At 48.2% G+C, this 27,010-nt stretch overlaps 1 protein-coding gene across 1 annotated transcript in view; it reads right to left on the bottom strand.

Moving 5' to 3' along the window:
* Window positions 1–27,010, bottom strand: part of LOC138265558 (glutathione hydrolase-like YwrD proenzyme) — a 389,347-nt gene that overhangs the window by 132,353 nt on the left and 229,984 nt on the right. The window contains exon 7 of the mRNA XM_069213375.1: window positions 19,485–19,572. Coding sequence (XP_069069476.1) covers window positions 19,485–19,572 — 88 coding nt within the window. The remainder of the gene's footprint in view (window positions 1–19,484; window positions 19,573–27,010) is intronic.

Genomic DNA, 27,010 nt, shown 5'->3' with positions numbered 1-27,010 from the left:
TGGATAGTTTTTAGTGTTCAGGGTGGGTTAGGGGTCAGTGTAGTTTTTATGTCAGGGTGGTGTAGTTCTTAGGACAGGGTAGGTTTCAGGGTTTAGGGCAGGGGTCGGGTAGTTTTTCGGACAGGGCAGGGTAGATTTTAGGACAGGGCAGGGTAGCTTTTAGGGTTTAGGGTGGGGTGGGCGATCGGGGTTTCATTTTTAGGACAGGGAAGGTTTTAGGACAGGGCAGGGTAGCTTTTAGGGTTTAGGGTGGGGGATGGGTCATTTTTAGGACAGGGCGGGGTAGGTTTTAGGACAGGGCAGGGTAACTTTTAGGGTTTAGGGTGGGGGAGGAGTATCTTTTAGGACAGGGTAGGTTTTAGGCCGGGTGGGGTTGGGTCGTTTTTAGGACTGGGCCAGGTAGGTTTTAGTGTTCAACTTGGTGCCGGGGTTTGTGGTAGTTTTCAGGACAGGGTGGGGTAGTTTTAGGACAGGGTAGGTTTTAGGGTTTAGGGCAGGGAGGGGATCTGGGTAGTTTTTAGGACAGGTCAGGGTAGGTTTTAGGACAGGGAAGGTTTTAGGGTTGGGATTAGGTAGTTTGTAGGACAGGGCAGGGTACCTTTTAGGGTTTAAGGCGGGGGTCCGGGTAGTTTTTAGGACAGGGTGGGGTAGGTTTTAGGTTTCAGGGCAGGAGGGTGTGGGTAGTTTTTAGGACAGGGCTGGGTAGGTTTTAGGACAGGGCAGGGTAGCGTTTAGGGTGGGGGCGGGGTCATTTTTAGGACAGGGTGGGGTAGTTATTAGGACGGGTAGGTTTTAGGGTTTAAGGCAGGGTGGGGGGTTGGGTAGTTTTTAGGACAGGGCAGGGTTGCTTTTAGGAGAGGGCAGGGTAGCTTTTAGGGTTTAGGGCAAGGGGTCAGGGTAGTTTTTAGGACAGGGTGGGGTAGGTTTTAGGGCAGGGCAGCTTTTAGGGTTTATGGTGGGGAAGGGTAGTTTTTAAGGACAGGGTAGGGTTGTTGTTAGGAGAGGGTAGGTTTTTTGGTTTAGAGGAGGGGCAGGGAGTCGGGTAGTGTTTAGGACAGGGCGGGTAGGTTTTGAGACAGGGCAGCTTTTAGGGTTCAGGGCGCAGGCGGGGGGTTGGGGTAGTTTTTAGGATAGGGGTGATAGGTTTTAGTGTTCAGGGTGAGGTTGGGGGGTCAGGGTATTTTTTAGGACCGGGAGGGGTAGTTTTTAGGACAGGGTAGGTTTTAGGGGTTAGGGCTGGGGATCGGGGTAGTTTTTACGACAGGGTGGGGTTTTAGGACAGGGTAGGTTTTAGGGTTTAGGGCGTTGGGATTTGGGTAGTTTTTAGGACAGAGAGCAGTAGCTTTTAGGTTTCAGGGCAGGGGGGTCGGGGTAGTATTTAGGACGGTATAGTTTTTAGGACAGGGAAGGTTTTACAGTTTAGGGCGGGGTTGGGGTAGGTTTTAGGACAGGGCAGGTAGCTTTTAGGGTTTAGGGTGGGGTAGGTTTTAGAACAGTGTAGGGTTTAGGACTTGGAGTTGGACTAGTTTTTAGGACCAGGCAGGTTAGGTTTTAGCACAGGGCAAGGTAGCTTTTAGGATTTATGGCAGGGCAGCTTTTAGGATTTAGGGGTAGGGGTAGTTTTAAGGATAGGCAGGGTAGGTTTTAGGGTTTTGGGCGGGGGTCGGGGTAGTTTTTAGGACAGGGTGAGGTTTTAGGACAGGGTAGGTTTTATAGTTTAGGGAATGGGGGTCGGGTTAGTTTTTACGACAGAGCCGGATAGGTTTTAGCACCGGGCAGGGTAGCTTTTAGGATTTAGGGCATGGTAGGTTTTAGGGCTTAGGGCGGGGTAGTTTTCAGGACAGGGCCGGGTAGGTTTTAGGACAGGGCAGCTTTTAGGGTTTAGGGTGAATTTGGGGGGTCAGGGTAGTTTTTAGGACAGAGTGGGGTAGGTTTTAGTATTCAGGGTGGGGTTTGAGGTAGTTTTTAGGACAGGGTAGGATTTAGGGTTTAGGGCAGGGGGTCTGGAGGTTTTTAGGACAGGGTGGGGTCGTTTTTAGTATAGGGTAGGTTTTAAGATTTAAGGCGGGTGGGGGGTCGGGGTTGTTTTTAGGAAAGGGTGGGTAGGTTTTAGGACAGGGTAGGTTTTTTGTTTTAGGGGAGGGCTCGGGGGGTCGAGGTAGCTTTTAGGACAGTGTGCGGTAGGATTTATGACAGGGCAGCTTTTAGGATTTAGGGCGAAGGCGGTGAGGTCAGGGTAGATTTTAGGGCAGGGCAGGGTAGCTTTTAGCATTTAGGGTAGGGGCGTGGGGTCAGTGTAGTGTTTTAGGGCAGGGTATGTTTTAGGGTTTAGGGCGGGGGTCGGAGTTTTTAGGACAGGGTAGGCTTTAGGGATTAGGGCGGTGGGTTGGGTCGTTTTTAGGACTGGGCCAGGTAGGTTTTAGTGTTCAAGTTGGGAGCGGGATCGGGGTAGTTTTCAAGACAGGGTGGGGTAGTTTTTAGGACAGGGTAGGCTTTAGTGTTTAGGGCAGGTGGGGGTCTGGGAAGTTTTTAGGACAGGGCAAGTTTTAGGGTTTAGGGTGGGGATAAGGTAATTTTTAGGACAGGACGGGTAGGTTTTAGGACAGGGCAGGATAGCTTTTACGGTTTTGGGCAGGGGTTGGGGTAGTTTTTAAGGACAGGGTGGGGTAGGTTTTAGGTTTCAGGGCAGGGGGCTGGGGTAGTTTTTAGGACAGGATAGGTTTTACGGTTTTCGGCAGGGTCAGGGTAGGTTTCAGGACAGAGCAGGGTAGGTTTTAGGGTTTCGGGTGGGGGTCGGGGTAGTTTTTAGGACAGAGTAGGGTATGTTTTAGGGTTTAGGACAGGGGGTCAGGGGTAGTTTTTAGAACAGGGCGGGGTAGTTTTTAAGACAGTATGTTTTAGAGTTTAAGGCAGGGTGGGGGGTCGGGGTAGTTTTTAGGACAGGGCAGGGTAGGTTTTAGGACAGGGTAGGTTTTTTGGGTTTAGAGGGCTCGGGGTAGTTTTTAGGACAGGGTGGGGTAGGTTTTAGTGTTCAGGGTGGGGTTGGGGGGTCATGGTAGTTTTTAGGACAGGGTGGGGATTGTTTTTAAGGACAGGGTAGGTTTTAGGGTTTAGGGCAAGGTTCGGGTAGTGTTTAGGACAGGGCGGGAGAGGTTTTAGCACAGGGTATGTTCTAAGGTTTAGTGTGGAGGTCGGGTAGTTTTTAGGATAGGGTGGGGTAGTATTTAGTGTAGGCTAGGTTTTAAGATTTAAGGTGGGGTGGTGGATCGCAGTTGTTTTTAGGAAAGGGCTGGGTAGGTTTTTTGGTTTAGGGGAGGGGTGGGGTAGTTTTTAGGACAGGGTGGGGTAGGTTTTAGGACAGGGAAGCTTTTAGGGTTTATGGCGGGGGAGTAATTTTTAGGTCAGTGTACGTTTTAGGATGTAGGGCGGGGGGGTCGGGTCGCTTTTAGGACTGGGCAAGTTAGGTTTTAGTGTTCAAGTTGGGGGCGGGGTTGGGGTAGTTTTCATGACAGGTTGGAGTAGTTTTTAGGACAGGGTAGGTTTTAGGGTTTATGGCGGGTGGGGGTGTGGGTAGTGTTTAGGACAGGGTACGTTTTAGGGTTTAGGGTAGGGATAGGGTAATTTTTAAGACAGGGCGACGTAGGTTTTCATAAAGGGCAGGGTAGCTTTTACGGTTTAGGGCTGGGGGTCGGGGAAGTTTTTAGGACAGGATAGAGTAGGTTTTAGGTTTCAGGGCAGGGGGGCGGCGGTAGGTTTTAGGACAGGGCAGCATAGGTTTTCAGACAGGGGAGGGTAGCTTTTAGGGCGGGGGTTGGGGTAGTTTTTATGACAGGGTGGAGTAAGTTTTAGGTTTCAGGGCAGGGGGGCCAGGGTAGTTTTTCGGACGGTGGTAGTTTTACGGTTTAGAACGGGGTTTGGCTTAGGTTTTAGTAGTGGGCAGGGTACCTTTTAGGGTTTAGGGTGGGGGCAGGGTAGTTTTTAGGACAGGGCTGGGAAGGTTTTAGGACAGGGCAGCTTTTAGAGTTGAGAGCGAAGGCGGGGGAGTCAGGGTAGTTTTTAGGACAGGGCAGACAGGTTATAGTGTTCAGGGTGGGGCTAGGTGTCAGGGTGGGGTAGTTTTTAGGACAGGGTAGGTTTTACGGTTTAGGGCGGGGGTCTGGGTAGTTTTTAGGACCGGGCAGGGTACATTTTAGGACAGGGCAGGGTAGCTTTTAGGGTTTAGGGTGAGGGCGATGGGACAGGGCAGGGTATGTTTTAGGGTTTATGGTGGGGGGTTGGTGTAGTTTTTAGCGCAGGGTGGAGTCGTTTTTAGGACAGGGTAGGTTTTAGGGATTAGGGCGGGGTTGGGGATTGGGGTCATTTTTAGGACAGGACAGGGTAGGTTTTAGGACAGGACAGCTTTGAGGGTTTGGGGCGGGGGAGGAGTAGTTTTTTAGGACAGGGTAGGTTTTAAGGTTTAGGGCGGGGGGGGGGGGTCAGGTCGTTTTTAGGACTGGGCCAGGTAGGTTTTAGTGTTCAAGTTGGGGGAGGGGTAGTTTTCAGGACAGGGTGGGGTAGTTTTTAGAAGAGGGCAGGTTTTATGGTTTAGGGCGGGTGGTGATCTGGGTAGTTTTTAGGACAGGTCAGGGTAGGTTTTAGGACAGGGTAGGTTTTAGTGTTTAGGGTTTAGGATAAGATAGTTTTTAGGACAGGGCGGGGTAGGTTTTAGGACAGGGCAGCTTTTAGGGTTTAGGGTGAGGGTTCAGGTAGTTTTTAGGACAGGGTGGGGTAGGTTTTAGGTTTCAGGGCACGGGTATCGGGTAGTTTCTAGGACGGCATAGTTTTTAGGACAGGATAGGTTTTACGGCAGGGGTCCGGGTAGTTTTTAGAATAGGGTGTGGTACTTTTTAGGACGGTAGGTTTTAGGGTTTAGGGCGGGGTGGGGTGTTCGGGGTAGTTTTTAGGACAGGACAGGTTAGGTTTTAGGACATGGTAGTTTTTTTGGTTTGGGGGTCGGGTAGGTTTTAGGACAGGGTGGGGTAGTTTTTAAGGACAGGGTAGGTTTTAGAGTTTAAGGTGGGGTCAGGGCCGTTTTTAGGACAGGGCAGGGTAGATTTTAGGACAGGGCAGCTTATAGGGTTTAGGGTGGGGATCCGGGTCGTTTTTAGGACAGGGTAGGTTTTAGGGATTAAGGCGGGGTGGGGGACAGGGTCATTTTTAGGACAGGGCGGAGGAGATTTTAGGACAGGGCAGGGTAGCTTTTATAGTTTAGGGCGAGGGAGGAGTAGTTTTTAGGACAGTGTAGGTTTTAGGGTTTAGGACGAGGGGTCGGGTTGTTTTAGGACTGGGCCAGGTAAGTTTTAGTGTTCAAGTTGGGGGCGGGCGTTAGGGTAGTTTTCAGGACAGGGGTGGGGAGTTTTTAAGATAGGGTAGGTTTTAGAGTTTAGGGCGGGAAGGGGATCTGGGTAGTTCTTAGGACAGGTCAGGGTAGGTTTTAGGGTTTAGGCTGGGGATAGGATAGTTTTTAGGACAGGGCGGGGTAGCTTTTAGGGTTTAGGGCAGGGGGTCGGGTAGTTTTTAGGACAGGGTGGGGTAGGTTTTAGGTTTCAGGGCCGGGGGTGTCTGGATAGTTTTTAGGACAGGCTACTTTTTAGGACAGGATAGGTTTTACAGTTTAGGTTGCTTTTACGGTTTGGAGTGGAGGGGGTGGGGCAGATTTCAGGGCAGGGTAGGTTTTAGAGTTTAGGGTGGGAGTTCGGGGTAATTTTTAGGACAGGGTAGGTTTTAGGGTGGGGTGGGGGGTCAGGGTAGTTTTTAGGACAGGGCAGGGTATGTTTTACAATAGGGCAGGGTAGGGGTCAGGGCATGGAGTGGAAGGGGCAGTTTTAAGGGTTTGGGCGGGTGGAGTATGGTGTAAGGTGTAGAGGGCAGAAAGGGGGGAATTTACCACACATGTTCCTTTATCAAACATGCTTTGACAACGAATTTCGTTGCAAAGGCAACCGCGGTAGAGACACAGTTGTTGTAGAGACCGCGTTGTAAAAGCATGCGTGATATACGCATGCAATGTTCCATCATGCATCCCCAGAAAAGTAACTAAGACCCTCATTATGACATTGGTGGTAAATTCCGAATACCGCTGCGGTGACTGCAGCCAACATACCGCCGTGGATGGGAACATCCGTCTGCAAGATTATGAGACACACACACAAAACTGACAGAAAACAGCCACAACCCCAAATCCGCCCGATCCACTGTACATGATAAACTGTCGGAACTACCACCCATACTGTTACCCCACCCTCCAAATAATGAACCACGAATCACCACAGCGGACATTCATCTGCAGTAAAACATTGGCTGTGAACACCGCCGCAGTGAATATGGCCACCCAAATCCAAAACAAGACAACACTGGCCTGAACAAAAAACCAACACCTGACACAAATACACACACCCCACACACACCAACAGCACTATAAAACACACACCCACATTACCCACAATTCTTTGCTAACACAAGACGGCTACATTTTGCAACGCTAATCCAAAAGAGAACTGCATACACATATCAGAACCACTAATTCATCCGACATGCACCACACACCCCACAATATCACACATCACCCTCTGAACAACGTACATACACCACAAAATACCCATGTCCCCACAAAGGCACCCCGATTCACCGATTAGGAGTTGCGGGTCATAGTTGAGGAAATAGTCAGGGTAGAGCCACAGCTGTTTGGAGCACAGGTACAGCAGATATCTCTTGCCAGGAAGATGGAGCTATGGTGGAGAATCTTGGACAGGGTGAATGTCATGGGACTACATCCACATACAAGGGACGACATAAGGAAGAGATGAAACGACCTACGGGGGAAAGTGCGTTCTATTGCAGGGAGGCACCAGCTCCCCATCCAGAGTACTGGCGGTGGACCTCCTCCCCCACAGCTGACAGCATGGGTGGAGCAAGTCTTGGCAATCCTGCATCCTGAGGGACTCACTGGAGTAGCCCGAGGACTGGACACTGGTAAGTCAACATTTACTACCTATCACCCCCCAATGCCTGCATGCCATCTCGACCCCTCACCCTGACTCCCATCATCCCACTCCATCCCACACAGCACCCCACCCCAATTAACAAACCTAAATGCCAAGGCCTGCATGCCATACCCACTGCATGCACATCCCTTCCAGCCCTGCATGTACTCCCACCACCAATGCATGCACAGCACAGAAAACTAACAATCCCACAATCCATCACCACACACAAAGGTGGCAGGGCAACAGCAGTAATATAGGGGAGGATAGTGATGCAGAATATGTCACATACATGTGCATAATACACCACTTTCATCCCCACAGGTGCCTCAGCCAATCTCAGCGGCGAGGAGGTGCCACAGCTACCCAGTCCCCCACCAGAAGATGCCCCCAGTGATGACAGAAACTCTGGAGCTTTGGATCTGGATGCACTCCCTGGCCCATCAGGGACCACTGGTCAGTCAGTTACCCCAGCCCACACCCAGTACACTACAGAGCCTCCCCACTCAGAATCCAACACCACAGCAGCCACCCAACATCTCCAGACATCTGTCCCCAGGAAACGTCAATCAGTAGTGTGCCCACCTGTACAGGGACCCCAGTCCACACCTCACAGGCAAGACAATGAGGGTCCTGGGGTCAGTGGGAGTGGGCACCCCATTCTGGGAACATAGGCACAGGGGGCCAGGGACAGTCGGAGGACAGCTGTGCGCCAGGGGGAGGACAGGCCCAGGGAACCAACTGCCCAGGAGGCACTCACTAATGTCCTGGGGGCTTACCAACAATCCCAGGACAAGATGGGTCAGGTGATAAACATCATGCAGGAGAACCAGCGGCTACAGGGGGAACACCACCAGGAGATCAAGCAAGAATTGCAGGCCCTTAACACCACCATTGTCTCCATTGTAGGGGTTCTGGGTGATATGGCCAACATCAAGAGGGACTACACAGCACACCAGGTGGCCCCTTCCACCTGCCAATGTACTAACCAGGCGTCCACATCTGCTGCAGCTAGTGGACAGGAGGCCCTTCCACAGAACCCACAGGACACCAGCATCCCTACCCCTACAGAAGGTGAACCACCCCGCAAACGGACAGTTGCCAAGACCAAGACCACGCCAGAAAATGAGCCCCTCCTGAATGTCCCCATTGTGTTCCACTGTGTCACCTTGTCTACTTTGAGCTGCCATTTCTCCCCATCCTATGGCCCCTTGGACACTGGACCTGTGCTACAAACAGACTGACTCAATACACAGGACTATTCCCAACCATCACCCCACTCTATTGCACTTTGCACTGTATACACATTTTTAATAAACACCCTTGGACACAACTTGAGTAATGGTGCTTTATCTGAAGGTAACGTACAATGTATTGAACTGTAATGAACTGCATGATCCTGTGTAAATGTCCACTAAAATGTTGATCCATCCTACAAATGTGTCCCAGCAGTCAGTACACATCACAGCATTACACTGTTGTAACCACACCAACATCTGCAATAAGGGAAGGCATAGGTGACAGTCAGGTGGGATGCAGAGGTAATGACTGGAATTATGCCACACAGCACAACACTTAAATGGAGAAATGTTTCGTTCAACAGTCTTACCTGACTGTCATTGGAAGTACAGCTTGATCATATGTGTCCTGTTGTCCACATCCTCCTCCTTTTCCTCCTCCTCACTGTCCTCAGTGTCCACTGATGCCACAGCTGCATTGTCACCCCCTCATCCTGCAGATAGGGCACATGCCATCTGAGGGCCAAATTGTGCAAAATGCAGCACACAACAAACGTGCAGACCTTCTCAGGGGAGTAGCATATCAATTAATCAATCCATCTTTCAGTATATGTAAAGCGTTTCTACTCACCCGTGAGGGTCTCAAGGAGCTGGGGAGGAGGGGAGTGGCCTCATACGTAGAGCCACGTCTTGAGGTTCTTCATGATGATGGCGAGCGACGGGCTTTGTCTGAGGTGCAGGGGGAGGTTGTTCCAGCTCTTCGCTGCAGTGTAGGTAAAAGATCGTCCTCCAGCAGTTTTTTTGCCGATGCGAAGGACGGTGGCCAAGGCAGAGCGGACGGATAGGGATCCACCTGTCAGGTGGAGGCACTTGAACCTAGCCTTCAGGACCCCGAAGGTCCTTTCAACAGTCCTCCTGGTACACCCATGAGCATCATTGTACCTATTCTCGGCTCCTGTTCTCGGATTCCTAACAGGGGTCAGGAGCCAGGACAGGTTTGGGTAGCCAGAATCACCTACAAGAAGTGAGGGATGCACATTAGCCCGGCATAATGGCATGTGGCATGACTCCTGAAGGCATACAATGACATACATTGAGTGGGGACTCAGGCTCACCTATAAGCCACACTCTGTGCCTCTGTAGTTGTGATATCAGCTGTGGAACGCTGCTATTCCTCAGGACAAAGGCATTATGCACCGACCCAGGACATTTGGCAGTGACGTGGGAGATGTATTGGTCAGCAATGCACACCATCTGGACACTGAGTGAGTGGAAACTCTTCCTATTCCTGAACACCTATTCATTGGCCCTGGAGGGGACTAAAGCAATATGGGTCCCCTCAATGGCCATAATAACATGTAGTATATGTCCCATTGCACAGAATCCAGCCTTCACAGTGGGTAAATCATCTACCTTGGGGAATGCGATTTAGCTGCACATGTATTTGAGCAAGGCTGTCAAAACCCTTGCAAGCACAGTAGAGAACATTGGCTGTGACATTCCTGCAACCAAGCCCACTGTCACGTGGAAAGAACCTGTTGCCAGGAAATGGAGCACTGATAGTACCTGCACAAGAGTGTGTATTACTGTGGTGCAATGGCTAGCAGGTAGCAGATCTGGCTCCAATTGTGCACACAGCTCTGTGATTGTGGCCCTGTCCAGACAATAGGTGGGTATGATGTGTCTGTCCCCCAGTGTAGCCAAGTCCACAAGGGGTCTGTACATGGGTGCCTGCCTCCTCCTCCTATTCCTCCGCAGTGGTTGGTACCTAAGGGACCCAAAAGTAAGAAGTGAGTGACAACAGAAACCATGAACACACTACAGCAGTGTACACAGAGCATGCTTGTATGTTGGTCACTGGATTTGTCTAGGTGAGTACATTCGGCTACAATGATGCACTTATTAATCTGTACATGTGTAATAGCATTAGAAAATGGCAACCGCCTGTCCTGTACGCAGGGACAGGTGGAAGTGACCTCACTCTGCCGCGTTCTGCATGGCGGGAGGCGGTCTGCACTGCCGTGCAATTCCTCATTGGCTAACACGGCCCTCTATAGAGTATGGGAACCAATGATGATCAACGCCGGCGGAGACGGGGTTCACAGCTGCGGATGTGACTGCCATTTTATTTCTACCACTTCACTTGATTCCTGACTTTCCACAGGATGACATCTCCACTGTGTGTGTTGCTGTGTCCTGTGTCTGGAACCTGCCATGGCACGTGCAACAGGGGGAGGGGCTCCAGCCTTCATGTTGGAGGAGTTGGAGAGGCTTGTGGATGGGGTCCTACCCCTGTATGGGGAGTTGTACAGGGCCTCCAGACCAATAGGTGAGTACACCATGGCTATGTTGCATGCAAAATGGCTACTTGGAGATGTGTGTGTGTGCTGGCAGTGTGTCATTTGGGAGGTATGGCTGGTGGAAGTTAATGCAGGGGTACGGGTCATGTGTGTGCCTGATGAGGGGCAAATGCAGTTTGTAGGTCAAATGTGTGACAGGCTGGATTGTCTGGTTCATGGTGTCCCACTGTTTGTGTTTCCTCTGCAGGTCAGCGCCCATCAGAAGGGGTTGTGATGTGCCATCACCAAGGACGTGCAGACCCTGAGGGTCTATAGCAGGTGGAGCACCCACTGCAGGAAACAGTGGGAGGACCTGAGACGCTGGGCCCAGAAGACTGGGGAGGCCCAGCTGGGAACGGCCTCCCAATGAGGGACGGGTGCCCGTCGGAACCTGACCCCCCTGATGGCCTGCATATTGGCGGTTGCCTAACCAGAGCTGGATGGGCGCTTAAGGGCATCACAGCAGCCACAAGGGGGTGAGTACAGTGTGTGTGACAACCATCTTTGTTGCCTGGCATGGGATTTGGGTGCAGGTACTAGTCAGTGGATGCCCCAATATGCCAGTTTAGACATTGCTGTGGGGTCAAGCTTAGGTTAATAGGGTGAAATGGATGTTTTTGATAGCTAGGTTGCTGGCTTTCCATGGTAGACAGGGCTTAGTTGATCCCAGTTGGTGAGTAGCTGGCAGTGTTTGGCTCCTACCTGCTGTGCTACTTAGCCAATGGTGTGCCAGTGTGGTCCATACTGTCCATCCCAGATGCAGCAATGCAATACCTTCCTGAAGGGCATTCACAGTGGCATGGAGGCCCTACAGAGATCGTTTCAGGCTCTGGCCAAGCAAGCTAGTGTCCCTTTTTCTTCTTTCCCCACTCCAACTACCACTTCCCTTCCACCCAAACCATCCCATGAACACATTCACGCAAGCATGCGCACAAAACATCACACAAGAATCACACAGACAAACACAGGCAGCACACTTCAGTCCACAAGCACTCACACAGCCAACACACAGATGCACACACAACATCATCCACTGCCTCCACTGTCTGCCCCTCCTTCTCCTCCGCCTCCCTCACAGTCACATCTGCACTCACACCTGCATGCTCTGCATCAACCGTCCCTGAACCTGCCACCTGCACAGCCTTGCCCACAGTCACCACACAGCAGGCCTGCAGACATGCACCCCACCTCATGCAGCACACCCACCTCACTTGCAGACACCACCACAATATCCATCCACAAGTCCTGTTGGACCTCTCCCACCCTGTCTGCCGCCCCTTTCAAAATCACACAAACGCTTACACTCAGACCCCCAACAGCCTTCCACCTCACTCACGTACACTGTCCATGCACCTGCAATCAAGTCCAGCACACCTCCTCCTCCTACAACCACTCCCTCTACCTCCACTCCCATCCCTCCTCCCACATCCCCCCATTGGCCCTAATAAGCTTTTCCTTTCACACCTTGACTTCTTCCCTCCCCTCCCCCTGTCCTGTCCTTAAGAGGAAGGTCCCACCCCCACAGCCCAGTACCTCAAGCACCTAGTCTGACACTGTTCCACCCCTAAGGTCTCCACCTGCCACTAAGGGGCACATGATTGCGACGCCAGCCCCTGACCCCAAGGACACTCCCCAAAACAGAGGGCTAATATGTCGCCCCCTCCCAAACAGACAGCCAAGACCATGGAGTGACCTCCAAAACCTAGGGCCAAGGAGACCCCTCCCAAGACAAAGGCCAAGGAGACCCCTCCCAAAACAAAGGCCAAGGAGGCCCCTCACAAAACTAAGGCCAAGGAGCCCCATCCCGAACCAGAGGCCAAGGAGCACCCTCCAGAAACAGAGGGCAAGAAGCACGCTCCAGAACCAGTGGGCAAGGAGTCCCCTCTAGGACCAGTAAGCAAGGAGCCCATTCTAGGACCAGTAGGCAAGGAGCCCCCTCCATAACCAGTGGGCAAGGAGCCTCCTCCAGACACAGAGGGCAAGGAGCATCCCCTCCCAACGAGAGGCCCCCCCATCCACACCCCACACCCTGAGGTGCCTGCCCATTTCCAACATGATGCCTCTGAAAAGTGGAGTCCCGATGTTGTCAGGAGTCAAGCTGGGGCTTGGACTTTGCCCTGTGGGCATTAGAGACTTTGAACTGGCCTTTGGGTCTGCATGTAAATATGCAGTTGTGTATGTTTTTGGATTTTCATCCAACATGATTACAGTGGTTGGAATAGAGGTATGTGTCCTGGCTCTCTTTGCTCCTCGGTACTGTTACCGTCAATTTACTCTGCGGCTGGTTCTGGGTGTGTGGTGTGTATGTATGGTGTGTGTTGTGCGTGTGTGTGTGTGTCACTCTCCCCTCCCTCCCTCTCTCCTTTGTGTGCTAGGCAGCTGTACTCACCGTCGTTGGCGTTGGTGCTCCAGGATGGCCACGGCATGGTACAGCATCGGGAAGACACGCAGTTCAGGTTCCATGGCGGCCGCGGACTCCTCTGTGCCCCTGGAGGTGAGTGTCTCCTTTTATATGATGTGTTTCTGCCAGGCTTTTGGTGGCGTTGCTACCACCCGGAAATCCTGGTGGTGTGCTATGTCATAATATGGTGGGAGGATCCTTGTCTTCCTCAGTGGTCGTACCGCGTTGGCAGTTGGTGTGGTACATTGGCTGTCTATGGGAGGGATCACCGCTGGCCTGGTGACGGTACTTCCACCATAGCTGGCGTGGCGGTCACCTGACCGTCAAGGTCATTATGACCATCTAAGTCCACACATAGAAATCTTCACCGCAACTTCTCCAAGTGGCTCCCCGAAGACGCCTCCTCCTCGGACACTGCCGACTGCCTTACACTGCTGAACTTTACATTCTCAGACATTTTTCTTTTAAGTACAAAGGTAAGCCAAGACCGGGCCCAATTCACTTTGTGTATCCGAACCTCGCTCCATTGCGGTCGGCCCTTACTTTCAACTTTGCCCCCGTATCGCGCAACTAGATGCCCACAGTTGGTGCTTTGATCTTTGCAAAGCTAGTTTTTACTAAAAACTTTAAAACTTCATAACTCCAGGTCAACTGATTGGAATTTGGTCGTTTTGGTGTCAAATTATTTATTCAAATTTATACTATTATTCAAAATTGGTGTGGGATTTTTCTTGTGTTGTCTTGTCACTTTATTACTGTTTACTTTACACAAAGTGAATGCCTTACACATTGCCTATAAGTTAAGCCTTACTGCTTTTGTGCCAAGCTAATAGAAGGTTAAACAGAGGTTAATTTAGTGACTTTTTGTGGTTCACCTTGGCAGGGATTGTGGTTGTTGCTTGAGAAAGTTGTACACCCCTGCAAACAAAACCACTATTTATCACTCATGAACTGCAACTGAAGCTGCAATAATTTTGATATATAATAATAATTAAAAGCCAGACCTATTGGCTTTGCTGGTGCTTGCTATGGAAGATCGGGACACTCTGTTAGTCTTCTGTACACAAGTTGGAGTAAGCATTCTTTCATATCACTATACCCCAAGCAACAGTTACCTATGATCAACAAGCACTGGCATAACCAATAGGTCTCGCCTTTGGGACCTTATAAGTATTTAGCCACACAGCACATCAAACCCTTATCAGAAATAAACTGTGTTTGTGCATTCCGTTATACACTTGGCATTAGATTGTAATGGTCAGAACATCCCCTAGAGGGCACAACAATAAAATTAGCTGTCGGAATAAACATGGTCATGTAACCATATAGTCAGCCCCTGGAGGGCACATCCACATTAAAAGAGAAGGGCACAGATCATTGCAATGTAACAATATATTCAAACCCTAGAGGGCATAGTACATTACACATTTGCAGGCCTATCAGGACTGCAAGAATATTATTACCAACAAGGCCCTTAGAACACACACTACTCCCAGCTGTAAAGCAAAAGCTCCAGCCACGAGAGCGCTTAAAAAGATAATGAATGGTGGGAGAGGTTATTGTAGGAAAGTACCATCTTGCCTGGCATGTTACCCCCATTTTTTACTTGTGTGTCAGTTTGTTTTTGCCTGTATCACTGGGATCCTGCTAGCCAGGACCCCAGTGCTCATAGTTTGTGGCCTAAAGGTGTTCCCTGTGTGGTGCCTAACTGTATCACTGAAGCTCTGCTAACCAGAACCTCAGTGGTTATGCTCTCTCTGCTTTTAAAATTGTCACTGCAGGCTAGTGACCACTTTTACCAATTCTGATTGGCACACTGGAACACCCTTATAATTCCCTAGTCTATGGTACCTAGGTACTCAGGGTTCCAGGAGATCCCTATGGGCTGCAGCATTTCTTTTGCCACCCATAGGGAGCTCAGACAATTCTTACACAGGACTGCCACTGCAGCCTAAATGAAATAACATCCACGTTATTTCACAGCCATTTTACACTGCACTTAAGTAACTTATAAGTCACCTATATGTCTAACCCTCACCTAGTGAAGGTTAGGTGCAAAGTTACTAAGTGTGAGGGCACCCTGGCACTAGCCAAGTTGCCCCCACATTGTTCAGGGCAATTTCCCCGGACTTGTGAGTGCGGGAACACCATTACATGCGTACACTACATATAGGTCAATACCTATATGTAGGTTCACATTGGTAACTTCGAACATGGCCATGTAACATGTCTAAGATCATGGAATTGCCCCCCATGCCAAATCTGGTATTGGGGTGCCGATCCCATGCATCCCCGGGGCTCCAGCATGAACCCCGGGTACTGCTAAACTAGCTCTCTGGGGTTTTCACTGCAGCTACCGCTGCTGCCAACCCACAGACAGGCTTCTGCCATCCTGGGGTCCGGGCAGCCCAGTCCCAGGAAGGTAGAACAAAGGATTTCCTCAGAGAGGGAGTTACACCCTCTCCCTTTGGAAATAGGTGTTAAGGGCCTGGGAGGAGTAGCCTCTCCTGGCCTCTGGGAATGCTTTGAAGGGCACAGATGGTGCCCTCCTTGCATAAACCAGTCTACACCGGTTCAGGGATCCCCCAGCCCCTACTTTGGCGCGAAACTGGACAAAGGAAAGGGGAGTGACCACTCCCCTGTCCATCACCACCCCAGAGGTGGTGCCCAGAGCTCCTCCAGTGTGTCTCAGACCTCTGCCATCTTGAATGCAGAGGTGTGAGGGCACAATGGAGGCCTCTGAGTGGCCAGTGCCAGCAGGTGACGTCAGAGACCCCTACTGATAGGTGCTTACCTGGTTAGGTGGCCAATCCTCCTCTGAGGGCTATTTAGGGTCTCTCATGTGGGTTTCTCTTCAGATAACAAATGCAAGAGTTCACCAGAGTTCCTCTGCATCTGTCTCTTTGACTTCTGCCAAGGATCGACCGCTGACTGCTCCAGGACGCCTGCAAAACCGCAACAAAGTAGCAAGACGACTGCGAGCAACATTGTAGCGCCTAATCCTGCTGGCTTTCTCAGCTGTTTCCTGGTGGTGCATGCTCTGAGGTCTGTCTGCCTTCACCCTGCACTGGTAGCCAAGAAGAAATCTCCCGTGGGTCGACGGAATCTTCCCCCTGCTAACGCCGGTACCAAACTTCTGAATCACTGGTCCTTTGGGTCCCCCCTCATCTTGACAAGCGTGGTCTTTGGAACACAGGAGTGGATCCAAGTAACCCCGACAGTCCAGAGGTCCTTTTGTCCAACTTTGGTGGAAGTAAGTCCTTGCCTCCCCACTCCAGACAGTAATCCTGTGTACTGCGTGAACTGCAGCTGCTAGGGCTTCTGTGCATATTTGCAAGGAATCCTTCGTACACAGCATAGCCCAGGTCCCCAGCACTCCGTCCTGCGTTGCTCGATGAGCTGAGTTGACCACCGGCTTCGTGGGACCCTCCTTTGTAGTGTTGAGACGACCGCCGTGCTCAGATATCTTGAACGCCTGATCAAGTGCTTCTGTGGGTGCTGTCTACTTCCGCGTGGGCTCTCTGTCTTGCTGAGCCCCCCCTCTCTCTCCTCCAAGGGGCGACCTCCTGGTCCTTCTTGGGCGCGGGCAGCACCCATTTTCTTCAACCGCGACCTTTGCAGCTAGCAAGGCTTATTTGCGGTCTTTCTGCATGTAAACAACTCAGCATCCTTCAGCATGCCGTGGGACATCTTCTGTGCAAAGGAGAAATTCCTGGCATCTACAGTTGTTGCAGAATCTTCAGCTTCTTCCACCCGGAGGCAGCCATTTTGCACCTTCATCCAGGGTATAGTGGGCTCCTGCTCCCCCTGGACACTTTTGTGACTCTTGGACTTGGTTCCCTTCCTTTGCAGGTCCTCAGTTCCAGGAATCCGTCTTCAGTGCTTTGCAGTCAGTTGCTGTCTTTTCAGAATCTCCTATCACAACTTTAGTGTGTTTCTGGGGAAGTAGGGTCACTTTCCTCCTACTTTTCAGGGTCTTGGGGTGGGGTATCTTGGACACCCTTAGTGTTTTCTAACACTCCCAGTGACCCTCTACACACTACACTAGGCCTGGGATCCCTAAGTGGTTTGCATTCCACTTTCTTAGTATATGGTTTGTGTTGCCCCTAGGCCTATTGCATCCTATTGTATTCTACAGTGTTTGCACTACTTTTCTAACTGTTTAATTACTTGATTCTGGTTTGTGTGTATATTTTGTGTATTTTACTTACCTTCTTAGGGAGTATATCCTCTGAGATATTTTTGGCACATTGTCACTAAAATAAAGTACCTTTATTATTAGTAACTCTGAGTATTGTGATTCTTATGATATAGTGCTATATGATATAAGTGGTATAGTAGGAGCCTTGCATGTCTCCTAGTTCAGCCTAAGCTGCTCTGCTATAGCTACCTCTATCAGCCTAAGCTGCTAGAACACTACTAATCTACTAATAAGGGATAACTGGGCCTGGCACAAGTTGTAAGTACCATCAGGTACCAAATATAAGCCAGACCAGCCTCCTACAGTTACGATTTTGGGATCCCCCAAACCTAGTGTGGGGACCCATAAATGAGGTGGATAGAAAGACATTGTGCTGACTGTTGTGGTGGTGGTCCCATTGTCCTAGGACCACCACAGGCTATGTAATGGGCAAAAATGTGTTGTAAAAGGAGTGCCCCACAAAGTATTATGGGGCCATTTTCCCAGGTGCAGTGAATATTGTAGTATCGGCTGTCCCGCTGTGCCAGAGAAAGTCACGTTGAGGGTTTTGCTTGTGTTTTCTCTATTTAAAAGGCACCAGTTTTTATATATTTTCAACTGTTAAACTTGGGGAGGATTTAGGAACAGAGCTGCAAAATTAATCGGTGCTCATGTAAACCGCTTCAATCTTCCAGTCAAGTTTGCGCTATATAAATAAATAAAAAAGAATCCCCCTCCAGCCTGCAGCTTTTGTTGGGTGCAGACACCGCAAAGAAATAGCAAGAACCCAGAGGAAGAAACAACATACCACAAGCTTGAAACAGAGAGGCAAAATAAAAAAGTAGTGCGCCGACACTAAGGTAAATGGCTGATCGTGCAATAATCCATTTAACAGGGTCAGTCTCCAGGGCGGTAACAAAACAGCCTCAAGGTAGGACAATCCTAAACCATTTACCTAACAAACCAAAAATATTTAAATTTTGAAAGGCAGGCCAAGGAAAGAATGAAACCGTTGGGCAAGTGATGGGCGTAGTGAAAGCCCACAGCAGTAGATTACAATATGTCAAGAAAAAGCGCATGCACGCTGCCTAGGCTCAACCTAAAAAAGTTCCACCCAGAAACCCAGTGAGTGAGCAGATTTACATCATCGTATAACGCATGGGTACTCACAGACATTTTCCCAGGGGCCACAAAGTTTGGTCTGTGGTGTGACCAAGGGCCGCACTGATGCTAGCAGCATGGCGATCAAAGGGAGGAGGGGGTTCTGAATGGGGAGGGGTTGTGGCGTTATGGTGGGTGTAGGAGGCAACAAAGCATATAGATCTAGTGGCTGAATCGCTCAATGTGAAACCAGAAAACGTGGCATTAATCCCGGCTTCCTCACTTTACCAAATTGTGTGATCCTAGGCAATTGTTTTATTTCACGGTCCCTTCATTTTCTTCATTATTGTATGTAGGAGGACTTCACAATGCATGACGTTTGTGGGCTGTGCAAACTGTTCTCCTGTGTTTGATTTAATAAACTATGAAGCTGTTCATGTATAATAGCAAATCAAGCCAATCAAAGAGTGCAGATAACAACTGACTTGGCTCTTAGTTCACTATTGCCATTGTTATCAAGGTGGGGGCAAGAATGAATGTTTCTGAACTTATGTTTGAAATCTATTGTTCTTGAAAAAAATACTTCTCCATGCACTGATATAATCTGATGTAGTAAAATGAAATGGTCCTGCGTGTAAATGAAATACACTTTTTGAATTTTTAAGAACCCTTATCATAGTTGCAGACATTCGCTGCAAGGTTTATTAAAAAATGAAAGTGTTCCTGCAGTTAAGTGGTTTAGGACAAATTCCTTACTACCTTTTTCATCTTCAATAGTGTTTAAATAAAGTATTGCCTGTTGAGTCGAGTAAACAGCAGCCTAGTGCTACTCCTGCCCTGGGGGCCGCATGTAAAGGTCAGAAGGGCCGCATGCGGCCCCCGGGCCGTACTTTGAGTATCATTGGTATAACGTATCACTCTCCCTCTAACATCACAACACATTCTACTTTGCTTGTTTACTGTATCAGTCCTGCAAAGGAGAGGGAGCACAGTTCTGATGACCCGCCCACTGGCAATGGACCAATCAAGATTACTGATGGTTAAGGGCTGCATCAGAGTTGAAAATTCTGGTAGTTTCAAAAAATTAAGCAACAGAAAGAAGACAATTGGACTTCTCAATGAGGAGGACCCAAAAAAGAAGGTAAAATTCTAATTGCTTCCTAAAACTAATATTCACACAATTTAGGTGTTTACACTAGTTACCTGTTACATCAAAGTTTTCCACTATGTTCAAAGCTACCAGGGTGGTGAGTCCTTGTCCACTTGGAGGCAATTCCCAAATTTTCACACCCTACAGTATTGAGAAAAAAGCATTAACGTTATAAGCATCCTGTTTTCTGTCCATGCCGAGAGGCAATCAATCAGAGCAGAGTAAAACAATGCAATATAACCTAATATTGCTTTGTTGGCATTACCTATGGTTTGTATAAGCATAGGCAATGCTGTAAGGACTTAAAGACATAAAAAATATGAAAACTGTCCAGTTTTTGCTGAGACACTTAGATTGCTATGTGTAAGGCACTTTTAAATAACAACCCCCATTTGATTAAATCATTTTAAATTAGATAAGATTGTGCCCAGTTTATTCACCAAGAGCACACAGATGGAACAGGGTATCTGCACCTTGAACCATCAAAGCCTTTCTCCCATTTTCCCAATAAACCTAACATCAGGATTGTCGGAAAACAGGAAGGGTGAGATCTCACTTTACCACAGCGGTAGGTATCAGCGACATCAAACTTTCTAAAGATATGCAGCTCATTGGTCCTTGGGTAACTGGTTATTGTGGTTCATATTCTGATACTCCAAATACATTACTAAGTGCCTCCACTTCCCCTGAGTATAACATCTTGGGAATAGATAAAGTAAACCCTCCACATTCTATATATTTTATTGCTAACTAGGCGCACAAGAGAGCTATAGCAAAGACACCAAGAACCAGTGGATCAGCAGAACCTTGGGCAAGGATCTAAGGGGGCAATTTTTTTTAAGGCCTTTGATCGGCCTATTGTTATTAGGCCGATCTGCCCCCAGGAGGGGCAGAAACTTCTAGATGCCAGGGATTCTTTTTTTTTTTTTTTTTTACAGATGGCGAGCAACCCCTTAGGCAAGGGTCGCTGCCCTGGGAAGCAATTTTATTTTAGGCCAATTCTACCCCCCTGGGAGGAAAACTGCCTGTTTTTCTAAGGCCAATCTGCCCCCAAGCAGGGTAAAAACCACTACACACTAAGTATTTTTTTATTTTGTCAATTTCACGCAAGGGGAGCGACCCCTTATGCAAGGGTTGCTCCGCTGGGGGAGGGGATTTTGGTTTAGGCCATTTCTGCCCCCCTTGGGGGCAGATCGGCGTATTGTAATTATGCCGATCTGCCCCCGGGGGTGACAGAAACCTCTAGGCCCCAGGGATATTTTTTTTTATTTTATTTTTTTTCGACGTGGGAAGCGACCCCTTAGGCAAAGGTCACTCCCCTGGGGGGAAATATCTTTTTAGGCCATTTCTGCCCCCCTTGGGGGCAGATCCGCCTATTTTTATTAGTCCAATAGGCAACAGGGATTTATTTTGTGCCAATTTCACGCAAGGGGAGCGACCCCTTAGGCAGGGGTTGCTCCTGGTGGCCTATTTCTATTAGGCCAATCTGGCCCTGGGGGGGGGGGGGGGGCAGAAACCACTTAGGCACCAGGGAATGGTGTGTATGTGTGTGTTTTGTTTGGGGGGCAGCCCCTTGGGCAAGGGTTGCTTCCCATGGGGACACATTAAGGTTGGCCATATCTGCCCCTAGTTTTTGAAGGCCCATCTGCTCCCAAGGGGGGCAGAAAGCCCACCAGTGAAGATTTTTTTTTCTAAAAAAAAAGAGGGTGCCCATACCCCCACCCCAAAAAAATGGGGCCAAAGTTGTTCTGCCCACCAGTGGGCAGATGGGGCAATTACCCCGATCCACTCCGGGGGATGGGGGGGGGGGGAGGGGGGCAGAAGGCCTACTAGATGCCAGGGAATTAAAAAAAAAAAAATTGTGGGATGGTGGCTACCAACCAGTATGGGCATGGTTATGCCCCCAACCCAACTGAAGGGGGTAACAGTCTTACAGCTCTCCCCTGCACACTAAAACATGTTATTCCACGGCAAGCAAGAGGACATTTGATTATTTTGGGTTTTGATTTAATATTTGGGCCATGACAGCTTGTCTAACTCTCAAAATCATCCGACTTGGAATAGTGAGGGCTGTACTTTTTCTACTTTGGGATGCTGTCATGTAGAAAAATACACAATACCTAGACACATCTGAAAATTAAACATCTGGGTGAGTCCAGGGTGGTGTGTTTCACATGCACCCTGCACCATTTCCTTACCCACAATGCCCTGCAAACCTCCAACTGTGCTGGAAATGACACATTTTTTCCACATTTTTGTGATGGAACCTTCCGGAATCTGCAGGAATCCACAAAATTCCTACACCCAGCACTGTTGCATCTATACCGATAAAATTCTGCCCCACTCTTCAGCCTAAAAATGATTTTTTTCTAACTGCCCTTTTAGACCCCCTTTGGTTCCCACTCAATTTCAACATGTTTTTGGCTCTTCCCTGGCACTTGGCCAACCTACTCAAGTGAGGTATCATTTTTACCGGGAGACTGAGGGGAATGTTAGGTGGTAGGTAATTTGTCCCTGTGCAGTGATCCCAAATAGAAATGTGGGAAAAATTTGATGTTTTAGCTAAATTTAAGGTTTGCTGAGGATTCTGGGTAAGAAAACACTGGGGGACCCACGCAAATCACTCCTCCCCAGACCCCCTCGGGTGTCTAGTTTTCAGAAATGTTTGGGTTTGGCAGGTTTCCCAATATGGCTGCTGAGCCCAGGACCAAAAACCCAGGGCCCCCCCCCCAAAAAAACAGATTGTTTTGTATTTGATAATTTTGATGTGTCCACATAGTGTTTTGGGGCATTTTGTCGCGGGCACTAGTCCTACCCACACAAGTGAGGTACCATTTTTATCGGGAGACGTGGGAGAATGCTGGGTGTAAGGAAATGTGTGGAAAAAGTGGTTTTTTTTTGCCAAATTATGAGGTTTGCAAAGGATTCTGGGTAACAGAACTTGGTGAGAGCCCCAAATGTCACCCCATCCTGGATTCCCCTAGGTGTCTAGTTTTAAAAAAAGCACAGGTTTGGTAGGTTTTCCTAGGTGCCGGCTGAGCTAGAGGCCAAAATCCACAGCTTGGCATTTTGCAAAAAACAGCTCTGTTTTCTTTGGAATAATGTAATGTGTCCAAGTTGTGTTTTGGGGCATTTCCTGTAGCGGGCACTAGGCTTACCCACACAAGTGAGGTACCATTTTTATCAGGAGACTTGGGGGGATGCTGGGTGGAAGGAAATTTGTGGCTCCTCTCAGATTCCAGAACTTTCTGTCACCAAAATGTGTGGATACAGTGTTTTTTTGGCCACATTTTGAGGTTTGCAAAGGAGCCTGGGTAACGGAACCTGGTGAGAGCCCCACGAGTCACCCCATCTTAGATTCCCCTAGGTGTCTAGTTTAAAAAAATGCACAGGTTTGGTAGGTTTCCCTAGGTGCCAGCTGAGCTAGAGACCAAAATCCACAGCTAGGCACTTTGCAAAAAACAGCTCTGTTTTCTTTGGGAAAATGTGATGTGTTCACATTGTGTTTTGTGGCATTTCCTGTCACAGGCACTAGGCTCCCCCACACAAGTGAGGTATAGTTTTTAGTTGGGAGACTTGGGTAAATGCTAGGTGGAAGGACATTTGTGGCTCCTCTCAGGTTCCAGAACTTTCTGTCACTGAAATGTGAGGGAAAAGTGTTTTTTTGGCCAGATTTTGAGGTTTGCAAAGGATTCTGGGTAACAAAACCTGGTGTGAGCCCCAAAAGTCACCCCATCTTCGATTCCCCTAGGTGTCTAGTTTCGAAAAATGCACATGTTAGGTAGGTTTCCCTAGTTGCCGGCTGAGCTAGAGATCAAAATACAGAGCTAGGCACTTTCCAAAAAAACACATCCGTTTTCAATGTAAAAATGTGTTGTGTCCATGTTGCATTTCCTAGCCGCGGGCATTAGGCCTACCCACGCAAGTGAGATACCATTTTTATCGGGAGACTTGGGAGAATACAGAATAGCAGAACAAGTGTTATTTCCCCTTGTCTTTCTCTATATTTTGTCCTTCCAAATGTAAGACAGTGTGTAAAAAAGACGTCTATTTGAGAAATGCCCTGTAATTCACATGCTAGTATGGGCACCCCGGAATTCAGAGATGTACAAATAACCACTGCTTCTCAACACCTTAGCTTGTGCCCATTTTAGAAATACAAAGGTTTCCTTGATACCTATTTTTCACTCTTTATATTTCACCAAATGAATTGCTGTATACAGTTATACAAGGAAAACCCACTGCAAGGTGAAGCTCCCTTATTGGTTCTGGGAACCTAGGGTTCTTGATGAACCTACAAGCCCAATATATCCCGCAACCAGAAGAGTCCAGCGGAAGTAACAGTAAATTACTTTTGAAAATCTGACCTCGCAGGAAAAAGTTACAGAGCAAAACGTGGAGAAAAATGGCTTTTATTTTTGCCTCAAATTCAATATTTCATTATTTCAGCTGTTAGTTTCTGTAGGAAAACCTTGTAGGATCTCTATTAATGACCCCTTGGGGAATTCAGAATTTTGTCTACTTTTCAGAAATGATTAGCTTTCCGGGATCCAGCATTGATTCCATACCCATTTCTGTCACTAACTGGAAGGAGGCTAAAAGCACAAAAAAACGTAAAAATGGGGTATGCCCCAGTAAAATGGCAAAATTGTGTTGAAAATGTGGTTTTCTGATTCAAGTCTGCATGTTCCTGAAAGCTGTGAAAATGGTGATTTTAGCACCGCAAATACTTTGTTGATGCCAAATTTCTGGGAAAAAAACACACGCCTTCTTCTGCAGTCGTTTTCCCATTAAACAAAAAAAATAAAAAAAAATTGCTGTATTTTGGCTAATTTCTTGGTGTCCTCCAGGGGAACCCACAAACTCTGGATACCTCTAGAATCCCTAGGATGTTGGAAAAAAGGACGCAAATTTGGCGTGGGTAGCTTGTGTGGACAAAATGTTATGAGGGCCTAAGCGCAAACTGCCCCAAACAGCCAGAAAAAGGCCTGGGACCTGAGGAGGAAAAGGCCTGGCAGCGAAGGGGTTAAACGTTCTGATCATATCAATATCTAGGGTAAGAGCTACTGAACGGAGTTATGCATTTTAACCTACAGAGGGCAAAGTAGCATAAACTGCATGTGTGCCTAACTCCTGCTTCTGCCCACACAGCACTATGATTTATAGCTACTAGTGGCAGCCAGGTGTGGCGAGACTGGCTGGAAGAGGTGTGGTGTAGCACTTACTGGTGATCGTGATCATGGGTCCCGCCTTGTATTCGTTAATCCAACTGCATGAGGTAATATTTAGTCCTGTGTGCTAAAAGTACTTTCTTTCCATAAAAAACAATCATGGGGCTGAACATTAAGTTATTGTTTCCATTGGTTGACTGTTGAGTTCTGAGCTCTTGCTACCACCACTACTTTCCTTAGAAGCCTGTGTCTGCTCGCCCTCACTAAACTGAGGTTCAACTGAAGAAAGAGTTGTGCCTGGTCTAGTTTGCAGAGCCATAGTAGGAGAGGCCCAAGGACACCAGTAGCAAACAACTTCATTCCACCAGGGCTACAACTTAGTAGCCTATGTTTGCTCTAAAGACACTTGAACGGAGTCTGGCATTCCTCTTGTGCATGAGGAGGTTGACCTCAGAATTTCAGGTTCTACCTGTGCATGAACAGGCTGCATGTGAGTGACAAGCACACATGGGGAGGATACAATGAGCATGAGAACTAAATCCACACATGGAGAGCCTGAACTGTACATTTCATACTAGGGTTAGGAGAAGACACACTAGGTATTTGAAGCTACAGCAGAAGCTGCAAAGTCTTCACTGACCATTTGAAAGTATGCTTGTTGCACTGCATTGCATCTGAGCCTGAGGAGGACGCACAAGGCTGCATAGGGCATTCAAAGCTAAACGTGCCTGGGGAGGATACATTGGTCATTTTAGGCCAAACCATGTTTTTTTAATTACAAGATATCTATTGGCATCTAGGGCTACCATTTTGCTTTGCTGTGGATCTACTACTAAAATGGAGTATGGGGAGACTGCACAGGGCATCTGATGCCATCCTCTAAGACTGGTGGCTACCCATGGGATCTGATTCTAATTTATCACAGACGGAGGCTGCACTGTTCACTGAGGGGACTGTGCTGGACATTTTATATTCTCCACATACCTGAGGAATAAGAATAGATAATTTGAAGCTGGAAAAGGTTGGCATAGCAGGACATAGTGTACAGGACAGATTTCTCCAATTAGTAGCTCGTGAGCCACTGGTAGCTCTCCAGCCTGCTGTAATTAGCTCTCTTGTGAGTACACCAGCCTACTACATTAGAGGTTTTTTTCTTTGTTGCATTAATATATATGTATACCAAAATTGAGAGTGTGTGTGAGAGATGAAAATGTGTATATTTTCAGAACTCATAAGCCAATGTTCTGAGAAAAATGCCTCAATTTTCAAAATATATGTTTTAAGTTGATATTTGAGTAATAAAGCATGTGGCAATGGGCAGACTAATTACAATTTTTATAACATTGGTGCCAGGGACTTGCAGTTGCCACTGCTATGTAATGCCCATGAAGAGGCATTCAAAATTGACAAAGGCTTTTTTTACATTATTGCTGGGAATCCTGCTTGATGTACTGAGGTGATCACTGCTAGTAATCTTGCAGATAGTTCTCTCTAATGTAATCTTGTCTGGTGTGGTCACTATTACAACACTAATAATATTAGTAGCTTGCTGGAGCATTTGAGGCTGTAGCTGCAAGTAAGGAACCTGTACAAGACATATAAGGTGATGCATGGGCCTGAAAGGGAATCTACTGTGAGTCTGGTGTTAAACCTGCACAATAGAAGACAGCATGGACTATTAAAGGATATTTTTGTGCATGTGAAAGATGCACTCTGCCAGATCTGTCTGCAGTAGGCATTAAAATCTAAACCTTTACACGGGGGATTGCATAAGGCATTTGAGACAGCCTTTGCCTGGGGAAAGTTGTACCTGGCATTTGAGGCTGTTCATTTAATTTATTTATTCATTTATATTCTTGAGGCTCTGCTCTCCAGCTGGGTGTTATAGAGCTTCACAATATAACAACACTACCTGAGGAACCAATTCTATAGTTAAATGCATAGTTGAGCAAATCTCATGAAAGGCATTTGAGCAAGAAATTAGGGCTGGGAGAGGTATTTGCACAATATGAAGATGGGAGAGTGTGAGAGGCCATTGAGGCTTTTGAAAATTAAACATTTCAGTGTTTTTAAAGAGTTGTGTTTTTCAGGACATGCACGGAGAATACACTGCCAATATTTAGCATGGGAAGGCTACACTGGGCTTCTGATGCTATGCATGTGCACGCAAAGACTACAATCTGCATATGAAGCATTAAGAGAGTTGAAGCCTGTACTTGAGAGACTGCACTGCTTGCATGTGGCTGCACCTAGGCATATGAGACTGTGGCCCTCATTATCACCCTGGCGGTCAGTGGTAATATGGTGGAAAATACTGCCAACAGGCTGGCGGTACTTTACACCATATTATGACATTGGCGGTTTGGCTGAGGCCAAACCGCCAATGTACCACTCCGACTGCACGGCGG

Source organism: Pleurodeles waltl, chromosome 11 (assembly GCF_031143425.1).
Source record: "Pleurodeles waltl isolate 20211129_DDA chromosome 11, aPleWal1.hap1.20221129, whole genome shotgun sequence".
NCBI classification, from domain to species: Eukaryota; Metazoa; Chordata; class Amphibia; order Caudata; family Salamandridae; genus Pleurodeles; species Pleurodeles waltl.
This window is presented reverse-complemented; position numbering and strand designations above follow the sequence as displayed.